Source organism: Coptis chinensis, chromosome 4, assembly GCF_015680905.1.
Source record: "Coptis chinensis isolate HL-2020 chromosome 4, ASM1568090v1, whole genome shotgun sequence".
NCBI lineage: Eukaryota > Viridiplantae > Streptophyta > Magnoliopsida > Ranunculales > Ranunculaceae > Coptis > Coptis chinensis.
This window is the reverse complement of record NC_141459.1, coordinates 15,544,676-15,555,575: the sequence shown is the minus strand read 5'-3', so window position 1 is coordinate 15,555,575 and position 10,900 is coordinate 15,544,676. Positions and strand designations below refer to the sequence as shown.

The window sequence follows — 10,900 nt, the reverse complement described above, 5'->3', positions numbered from 1 at the left end:
CTCCAAAGAAGTCTTATGCTTACACTTTTATTATTCCCAAGCTATTTGCGTTTACGTGTGCTGATTATTAAAATATTACATCTGGTCTTGGTTATATGTAGAATGCAATATATTGCTTTGGAGATGATACCTTGCTAGATGGATTTAGGGTGAAGAAATGTGATTTGGTATCGTATCAGCCTTATGACATGGGATGAATGAACTATATTTGGGGTGAGGATGCAGAAGAATATCGTCCTGAGAGGTAGATCGACGAAGATGGCAATTGCCGCATGGAGATCCCTTTCAAGTTGCCGCATGGAGATCCTAGCCTTCCAGGTAATAGATTTTATTAAACAAACTTTCCCATTGGTACTAATTTGGACCTCTCACACCTCTTAGACAAAAAACACTTACTTTTATCCATGCCGTTGTGATTTTTTAGACCAATTACAAACAATCTCTTCATTTTTTTTTTCTTTTTAAATTTGTGGGAGCACAGAGTCGAATACAACTAAATTCATGTTATTTCTTGCTTCTTAGGTTGGCCAGCGAATTTGTGCTGGGAAAGAATTTGCTTTCTCACAAATGAAGGTGTCCACTTACGTCCTCTTGGTGTTCTATGCCCTGGATTAATCTTTTGAGTCGATACTGGCCTCATTTGCTCCTCCGGTAGTGGGGATTTTGTCTCAGCGTCTGTATGGATATAAACATGTTCCTCGATGGTCTAGCCAAACTATTGAGATTGAAACAGATAGGGAGAATGCCGCATCACTTGCCAAAGCTCTTTACAAAGCAATAACAATTCCAATGACTATATGTTGCTTCATCTACTCCTTCCTCTACTCCACTTATCCAAGAGATCAGAGCGAGAGCACGAATGTAAGCGTTAATAGAATCAGAAATGCAACAGATCGAGTTTGACAATCCTCCTATCGGAGGTGAGTATTCCCAAGTACAATTTTCAGAATCACACAAGCTCAATGGAAAGGAAAGCGTCACTGAGATTGATTATGAAGAAGAGGATGATGGTTTAGAGACCGACAGGAGTGATGAGAAGAGGTTACTTTCCCACCAATTGACATTCTCAACCTGGGGGAATATTAAGTGTATAAGCAACAGGTTACATGTGTTTGAACTCCAACACTTAACTCGCCCATGAAGAAGGCTTAACATATGATAATTTTTGTGTGGCTTTTGTATATCTACAAAGTAAACACATCAATGAGCTTCAATTTCCTATACGATAAGTTAGTGTACTCAAGCATTCTCATGTCTCATGTGAACTGTAATTTTTTATCAATGAATTACTTTCAAATGTTCAGTTCCTGTGTACAATTTATTGACGGTTTGATAGTTTGAAAACTCAGTAATACACCATATGCTTCTTCAAAAAGTATAGGTTGTATCTTAAGTTTTGTTAGGTCTTGCTCTCAATTTAGGGGGACTAGACTACAAAACCATGATCACTCTTCACATTGATGGCCCTCTCAACCAATGCACATCTCCAAGAGTTCGAGGCAAATATTAAGAAGTTGATCAATAATCTTATGTCCTATTCTTTGTCATGCACTATCGCTGGCTATCCTAGCTACCCTACTTTCTTTTTTTGCAAAATTGGTTTATGTGGGTCTTGGTGCAACCAACTATGTTTTCACCGCGTGTTATGCCCATGAACTCGGTTTTCGGCGTAATTCAGCAATGCAAGGACCTTTATAATTATGTACATGTACTGATGACAATGTACATCATTTTTTTATTCTATCGTGTCACCAATACTTACTACTATCTCAGTCACAAGCTTATATGATTAACGCCAGCAAATATGCTAACATAGAACCTACTAGCCCAATCTTATGTCTATGTTAGAGCAATATAGAAGCTCACTTAGACTCATTATTGCATTGTTTCATTATCTTTTTTTTTTCATAGTCCTGTAGTTTTTTTAAATGAAATAGCAGTCCTTCCATGGTCTATATTCCTCTGACTTTAAAATTTTATAAGCTTCCTTTGAAATGACAACGCCGGGATATCTTCCTTTGTCTGACATAAATGACCAGGATCAGCAATGCAAAATTAAGTTCCGCGTCTCTAGAAAATGGAGCATCGGAAAAGAAGTGCAAGGAAAAACTAACAGATTTGACATGGTTTTGATAGATGATAAAGTTAGCCAATTTCATTTGAATTGCACAAATTCCTTTTCCATTATTTTTATTGCAAACAATTACTAACTACTTTCGTATATTTTGGTTTAAGGGAAATCAAATGCATGCAATTGTTCCAAAGAAGCAAGTAGAAAAATTCTCAAAAGTTATCTGAGAAGGCTGTGTGTATGCTGCTGAAAATTTCATTGTACAAACAGTCTCAAATTATCGGCCTGATGAAAATGAGTTTGTTATACTTTTTAAATGGGACACATTTGTTAGACTGCTAAGTGAAACTCAATTAGAAATTCCACCATACAAGTTTGCTTTTGTTGAATTTGATAACATCTGCAGTCATTACAAACAAATCACAAATCTAATAGGTACGTTGAGAATATATATATATATATATATTATATTATATATTCATGCATAACAAATATCTCTTTATAACTTTATAATCTCTATCAGATGTATATGGCGTGCTTGAAGGAATGTCATACATCCATAACGTTTAGCAAAGGAATGAAGCAACTGAGAAATATTCACTTGAGGACTGAGAGGTCAACTTTCAATAATTTTGTTTTTTAATGAATATGAAATTCTTACCTGTATTTATATACTCGCAAAACATTACCACCCAGTGGGAAAAAAATAAGGATTACATTATGGGAAAATGGGGTGGACTTGGTTGACAAAGATATCATTAACTCTACTGTGGATCAGCCTGTGGTCGTTGTAACATCGTTGACTGTTGATATCTATAATGGTAACTTCATTATTATGAATACAATTATCACTGTATATTACCATATTATTCCTTCGCTTGGAATGAACTAATTTTTAAAATATTTCAAGTGTATACTATCTAAATTCGACAAGAGCAACAAAAATTTATTACAACTTGGAAATTCCTGAACTTAAACATCTAATGAACAGGTAAAGTTCTCACACATTGATATATTTTACATTACTCAAGTTAATAGAAATTTAAGTTTCAATTTTTCAGTTCCAAGAACACAAAAATTGCACTGCTTGAAAGGTCATCATCTACTGATCGTATATCGACTAACCGACAACTCAAGAACAGGAAAACTCTTTCTGAAATTCTTAATTCATTGGACAGAGACCCAATATACTTAATTTGACTCTCAAAACTACTACAGAATGACACATATACCACGGTCAATAAGAACATTTATACCACGGTTCTTCCAAAAACCGTGGGAAATACTTATATACCACGGCGGAAATTTCTTTGGTCATTGGTTTACTAGTATATGCCACAGTTACATGAAAACCGTGGGATAAGTTGGGCCATATACCATGGTTAGTTTTTTTTTTCAGCATGAGAGTACTCCACATCCCCACTACCTTAAACATAAACAGTGGTATATAAATTTTCCACTTTCTACCGTGGTTTATGACTTTATACCAAATAGTCAAATACGAAAAAAAAAATACAAGATCTTAAACTCATTCAAATTGGATTCCCACTATTCTCTCGGTCTCTCCCTACAACTTCTACAGTTCTACGACTCTTAGGATTCCCGCAACAGTGAGAAAACCTACCGTCACTACACCATAACAGCTTTTTTCACTACACCATAACAAGGATTTTCTAACAATTGTAATTTCTCATTTGTAACACATATACATCGTTAGTAAGTTAATAACAGTTAGTGTTCCGTTACATAATTACTTAACCATTAGTAAATTATCGGAATTATTTTGTAACGCGTTTATAGAGATATTAACTAACGGATGCACAAGCTTGACTAATGTTAAAATCTAATTATAAAATTTGAGACCAATTAAAAAAAATAAAAGAAAGAAGGCTTAAAATTTTAGTGGGATTTTTTCACCTCGCCGCTCATTAGGTCAACTGGTCAGTACCTGGAAAAGAGTAAACAAAACAAAAGGGGAAAAGGGATGAACCGCTGCCGCTGCCACTTCCAGGAGCCAGATGGGGTCTTTCTTTTTCTTTTTCTTTCTACTTTCATTTCAGTCAATCTCAATTCTAGTACTTCATCAAGTGAGCTTATACGAATGTTCTTGAGTTGGATATTTTCCCGAGGGTGTAAAATGTCTCCTAATTACTATGTATAACTGAAGCTTGAACTTTCTTTCACAGGTATTTTCTCTATGGGCTGTCAGTTCGAAAACCTTTGGATTAGGTTTTTCGACTAATAAGGTTGGCGTTGTTCTCACAATCTCTGGTAAGTTGGATACTTATCATCATAGTTTTAATTCTTATAACTTATAATTAGAAGTGCTTCTGAAATTAGAAAATTCTCCAACCTCTTTTTTAACCTATTTACTCAATTAGATAAAGTATTGCTTGAGAATTTCTTTGTGAATAGTATCTATAATGCTTACTTTGCAATAATATATTATATGTACAGATACTCAAAGTCAAATCTTTTCCTTCAACTCCTCTTGGAAAATCAAATTTGTCTTGTTAGAAATGCAATGTTAGCAGTTAAGTGATCTAGGAGTATTAAAAAAGAAATTCACCAACTTTACTTTGTATATGTACATATAATCTTTGTGAAGTAGTTTAATGACTTTGTTTGTTCTTGGGATTAAATTACTAACTTATTCAAGTATAGGTGGGGCCTTTTAGTCTTTCAAACTTTTCTATATCCATTGATAGAGAGAATTCTCGGTCCAGTCATGGTTTCTCGCGTTACAGCAGCGGTAGGTGTCAAGATTTTCCATGGTTTAAAGTTTATCTTTAAGATTCAGCTCAGATTATTGATTGAATGTGCTCCCTTTATGTTATACGTGTAGGTTTTATGACTTTATCTGTACCGGTGTTGCAAAGTTACCCCTTCATAGCTATGTTATCCGGGTTCGGCTTTTTAATTTTCTTTGAATGTGCATCTATGCTGATGAATGTTTTAACAGTAAGTATGAACTTCATGATGGTCATTTTTTCTCTCTTTTCTTTTTGCCTACAAGAAAAAATGAACTTAATGATGGTCTGTTTAATATTGTTTTTCTCTCTTTAACAGATAGTCATTGCCACTGGACTATCCGTACTACAGAACAATGCGGTGGTAACTTTTCACTATCATATTTGCATTGATATCTATTGGCTTGTTTGTGCCATTTTCACTAGAATGATTGGCATTTATTACCATACGAATAGGACCAGAAGCAAAGAGGAGCTGCAAATGGAATTGCTATGACTGGGATGTCTCTCTTCAGAGGTCTTGGACTGGCCATAGGAGGTTTTCTGTAAGTACTCTTAAGAAGTATTTTGTTACGACAATGACATGTACTTGCACATGAATACAACAATTTCTCAATATATAATCATTTGTATCATCTTCTAGCTTCAAAAACGATGACATTATAGTTTTATTTTCCTAGCGAAAGTGACTCACGATTAGCTGTTCTTGAAGACCAAGTGAAATCCATAGAGCCCTCACAAAAATGGAGTCGTTTTAATATAGGCCAATAGAACAGCTTTCTGTTTTGTGCTTCCTGTTTGACCTAGACAGATACAAATTTAGAGTCATCTTCCTAGCTCGTACAACATGATGCAACCTCGCTAGTGTAATCCAAGATCATATCAGTGATATCTCAGATCATTTGTTTAACATACCAGTTCTTTCTTATGATATATAATGAGCATTCAAACATGTGACACCATTACATTATTTAAGTCACACCTTAGAATGACGAGTCCAAAGGAAATGGTGGAAGGTTGACCACAGTTTCAATGTCAATCTTGTTTAATGTACTTGTTGCCATCTGTGGAGTTTATGTGTACAACTATACAATTGTTCTCCCTGATTTCCATATTTCATTCATACCATCATTTCTTTGTCTTCAAAGCAAATCCAATATTTCGTTGAATATTTAAGGTGATCTGGTAGAATAAAGAAAAATCAAATTCCAATCTTGTTCCTTAATTACTTGTGTCTTTGTTATATGTAGGGTTTCTTGGACACAAAAGCGCCAGGATACTTCTTTCCTCCCAGGTACGCAGCACTAAACTCTGAGTAGATTCTGTATATGTACTCAGGAAGTGATTTACATGGGGTCACAGCTAAAGTTATAGACATGCCCCACCACTGTATGTGATACTTCCCTTCCATCCCTTTTGTATCATTCCTTCTTGTCCAAGTACTAAATATGGTTTCGTGCTTTTCATTTTGTGGTTGACTTTTTGTTTTCAAAGGAACTTATTGGTAGACATTAAAGTATCCACGTGTTTTGGGTACATATCGATATAACCATTTGAAAATACTTTGGTACATATTTAATTGATCTTATAGATAATATACTTGGTATCAGTCGATTAGAGTATTACTTAGACGATGGTTCAAAGGTCGTATTAGCATAGGTTGAGTAAATGGAACAGTAGACCGGAATGCACATTTTAAACTTAACCTCGAAGTCTTTACATCATTATCATATATTGTTTTAGGTTTCATGGCCCATCACTTCAATAAGGTGTTCACCTGTCTCCTTAGTGCTTCAAGCTCTTGAATGCACATTGTGCCTGAAGTTCTTATGATGTGAGCCACATAGCAATCCATATTGACCATGCTTCGATTGGGCATCTCTAGATTAAGTAACGCTTCTATGTGTATTTCTCTCTCGAGATGTAAATTTGTGGGTTTATTATGTCGAATGGCTTTGATGTTGAAATCCTATTGATGATTAATCTTGTATTGCTTCCATGCAAGACTCACATTACTCTAACTGCAGGAGAAGTACTTTTCTGACTATATTGCTGACTCTCTCTTCAAATAAAATTTTAAGCTCTCAACTTCGTTTATGATGCATCAATCTAGTATTTATTCACCTTCTGTTGATTGTGCAGTTGTTGAAACACATCCCGCTTACGTAAGCAGTTTTGGGATCGAGCGATTGGCCAAAACATGTTCTTATCGATATACATGGTTAGTATATCAATTACATGCCTTTAGCTTTGCAAATAGCCAAATACATTATGTATTCTCTCTAAGTAGTAGTTGATTCTCAAAGATTTTAGAAGTTAGTGATCTGTGTTTCATGCCATGCCTTGTTATGGTGTTAATATGGTGTTATATTTCCATTCTCCAAAGTTGATGGTTTGGCAAATATTACAGGCGAGGGCGTCCGAGATAGATGTTGCTGCTGGATTTTATGTATTGTTTGGATCGTAAAAAGGCGTGTCATGCTTATCAACTTATTAATAATTGTATTTTCTATATAGCAAAGAAAGAAAGCAAGTTATTGAGGAAAATGGACATTTTGAAACTATAGTACATATGTGATACCTCTGCTACTCTCACGGCAATTTAAGAATCAGGATTGATGTTTCCAAGAAACTGGAATTAGTGGAATTTGGTGATTAACTCTTGTGATATAAGCTTCCTTTTAGCTACAAACAATCAGGGATGGAACGGAACTGTGCATCAATAGGAGTAGAGTTAGGCTTCGTGAACAAATCTTTGAATAAGTTTTCGTTTTTGCATGTGAAACAGGACTTGTGCTATCTTTCATTCTTGTGATCTATATCTTGCAATCCTCCCGAGACAAACTAGCAAGGTAAGTGTATCTGTCACATTTATCAAGAAAACGAATTGCTCAAGGCATTCATGTATTACTTGTCCTTTGTCAGTCATTCTTGTGGTAATGCTCTATACATCTGATCCAAACTAAAAGTCATCTTATGGCATTTTTGTAATCTAGTTATCCTTTTATCTGTTCTTGCTTACATTCTTGAGAGATTTTTCGGACGTTGTTTTTTTCCTTTCTCAGGTTTGTAAGGGAGACTATTGCTGAAAGCATCTTGCCTGGAGGAGGGGTGGCCAAGGGGGAATGATGTTGCAGTCAGATCTGCCAGATACTGTTTATCCAAGAGAATATGGTACCTTAAGAAATTTGTGCAATTGTACACTAGGTACCTGGTCTGCTAAAATTTTCACTTCATGCTATGTTACCCATGTCGTCATCTGTATATTCTAGTCATTTTTAAGCTAATTTAATACTCTTCTTACCCTGCTGAACCAAGAAGCAAACCGGTATTCCAAGTGATGTAATTCCTTTTTTTGTCTACTCAAGGTTTTACCACTTGGACCGATGAGTGTGCTTGTTGGGTTACCTATCATTATGAGCTTGTATCTTTTGTTTCCTCTACGAGTTCATATATATTCTACCAATTCACCTTCTCCAAAATCAAACTCTTCCCAATAGAAAGAAAAACAAAAATAGAACATACCATTTTTTTATACCTTCTTTTCAATAGACGCTTTGTACTTCACTAATCACCATCTTCATTGCATAATTGCATAAAATGGAAATTAGATAGGGTTTTCCAACCTATTAAACTTGGTCCTTCGAGAAGGGAGGAAAACAATGAAGAAGAAAGTTATGGTCTTGTAGTTTCCCTTACGTTATCTTTGTTATCTACTTGACTAAAACCTGCAACTACACATGCCTTGAGCATTCAATCTATACACATTTTTTGTTCTATTATCACAAGATGTATGTATGTATATATATGATAATTTTCCATTATATTTTAAATTAAAAGTTAGACTTGAGTTAAGTGTTACACCGCTTTTAAATGTATATATATGATTTTGTATCTTTAAATGCTTCAAAGATTAAATACTTTTTTCGACTGATATCAGAAGCAACTTATGAACTTGAAGCTGAATTCATTGAAAGACATCCAGTAATAATGGTTATAGATTCTGAGGTGCAAGTAATTTGTTGAATTATCATTTTGACTGTCTTTGCGGTGTTAGGACTAGTATTGTTCAGTTTGCGATATTAATAAGCTTGTGAATCAAGTAGCAAGTATTTAACAGAGAAGGAGATTTCCATTTCATTTAGTGGCCGTGTCTAGAATAGCTAACAATTTGTTGTTGCCATTTGTTGTTGTTAAATATGTTTGGCAGTGTGAAATTTATTCTTAATGGTTGTTCACGCATTACTTTTTTGTCACTTAAGGATGTATATATCTTTAATGGTTGGAATTTATCCTTAATAGTTGTTCACACATTACTAGAAGGTAGAGGCAGTACCCGTTTAGTTGTATATATGTCACCTTGTTATTCATATAGCTTATAGGGCTAAAGAGGCTCCCATAAGTGGTTTTACGGTGTATTAGTGTTGTGTTATCAAATAGTAATAGCCTATAGCTTCTTTGATATCCTAGTGGCATGATTACCTTCTTGCTATGTTACTAATTTGGTAGACTAGAAACTATGTCACTTAGTTTTAATTAGTATAAGTGAATCTATTGTTGTATATATCTCTCGTTACATTTTAAGGTAAAAGTCTATTTAAATTCTTTTGTTAAATGAAACAGGTAATGCACGTGACATTTGTTTGTTGCCTAACCTTGAAGGATAGAGGTGGTCGATATTGCCACTTGGACACTTTCTAATAATAAGACTTTTTTCTAGCTAGTTGTAAGCATAATGTAATGTACTTTTTCGTTTGGAAAATTGAAGTACTTGGTATTTACGAAGTGATTTGTATTGTACTTTTAAGCTTGGAAAATTGAAGTACTTGGTGTTTACAAGTGACTTGATAATTTTGAGTGATGGAATGAATGTTTTATTCTTGAATGGGATTGATGGTGTGATTGTGTATTTTATGGAATGAACTGTTTTTGAAAAGAGTTGTATCTTGGGCTCTTGGCTAGTTCATATAGCAACCGGTGCTGGCTAGGGCTAGTTGTATCTTGAATAATAATAATAATAATAATAATAATAATAATAATAATTTAGTTCATCTAGGAAAATGGGGTGTTTCAGTCGGAAGCGAATGAGGATGAGTTTTAGCTATGTTCGGATCCCTCCAGTTTAATTTATGAGTCTTACATTTTTAATTTATGAAAAGGAACTTGAAGTTTGTTTTCTTAGTGCACTCAAAAAATTAATGGAAGTTTTTTTTTTTATTATTATCTTTTTTTGCAATGTTTGATAATTTATTGTACATTTTGGAATTTGTTGGGAAGATGGAAATGTTGTATGTAGACAGGCTGTGTAAATTTTGTTATGCAGGTTCGGTTTTTAAGTGGAAGACTGTTACTAGCATTATTATTATATATATATATATATATATATATATATATATATATATATATATATATATATATACCACGGTTTGGCATAAATCGTAGTGTTTAGTATAACTATATACCACGGTATTACAACACATACACTAATATAAACCATGGTTTCAATAGCTTATATGCCATGGTTTTGTTGACAACCGTGGTATATAATGGGCATACAAACCACGGTTCTTTGAAAAACCGTGGTATCCGTTAAACATATATACTACAGTTTTGCTATTATTATATACCACACCACCTATTGTCACGGTTGTATAACAGTGATAAATATATTTATACCACACTTAAAAACAGTAGTATAAGTGTCATTCTGTAGTAGTGAACCAACATTTTATTGCATTATGTTAATCAAGTTGAAGTCAGACGCCTGCCAAAGTTCTGCATGTGGCGTTGGATGCTAATAACATTTTCAGAATGGGGACCAATAACCAATGTAAAAATTCAGCGATGCAATTAGCTAGCATCCATAATTTCTTCCTTTTGTCGCCTCCATATAGATGGTTTAAAAAATCAACACTCCAACATTTGAATCGTTCAATCTCCATACACATGAAATAAAATCCACATTATATTGAAAGCTTTTAAATTGTAATCTTGCTACATAACCATCTTTCGGAAAACTATTATTTACACATTCAATTCACTCCAAATATTAACAGTGTCCAATGTATTTTTTCTAATT

At 34.2% G+C, this 10,900-nt stretch overlaps 1 protein-coding gene and 1 long non-coding RNA gene across 2 annotated transcripts; both read left to right on the top strand.

Annotated features, from left to right (window-relative positions):
• Window positions 1–4,922: 4,922 nt before the first annotated feature.
• LOC147502147 (protein ZINC INDUCED FACILITATOR 1-like) lies at window positions 4,923–7,399 on the top strand. The gene is made up of 6 exons (XM_086604454.1): window positions 4,923–5,032; window positions 5,141–5,185; window positions 5,278–5,366; window positions 6,072–6,115; window positions 6,964–7,042; window positions 7,339–7,399. The coding sequence occupies exons 1-6, from the start codon at window positions 4,967–4,969 to the stop codon at window positions 7,397–7,399; spliced, it is 384 nt and encodes a 127-aa protein (XP_086460580.1). The 5' UTR covers window positions 4,923–4,966.
• A 202-nt stretch (window positions 7,400–7,601) lies between these two features.
• On the top strand, window positions 7,602–8,131 carry LOC147502146 (uncharacterized). The gene is made up of 2 exons (XR_015219937.1): window positions 7,602–7,673; window positions 7,887–8,131. It is a non-coding gene; the product is annotated as an uncharacterized LOC147502146 (long non-coding RNA).
• Window positions 8,132–10,900: the final 2,769 nt, after the last annotated feature.

Coding starts and splice junctions, on each gene's coding strand:
- LOC147502147 (XM_086604454.1), top strand. CDS start 4,967: ATGTTATCCGGGTTCGGCTTTTTAATTTTCTTTGAATGTGCATCTATG. Junction 5,367..6,071: donor CTGGCCATAGGAGGTTTTCT/GTAAGTACTCTT, acceptor TGTTATATGTAG/GGTTTCTTGGACACAAAAGC. Junction 7,043..7,338: donor TGTTCTTATCGATATACATG/GTTAGTATATCA, acceptor TTTTCTATATAG/CAAAGAAAGAAAGCAAGTTA.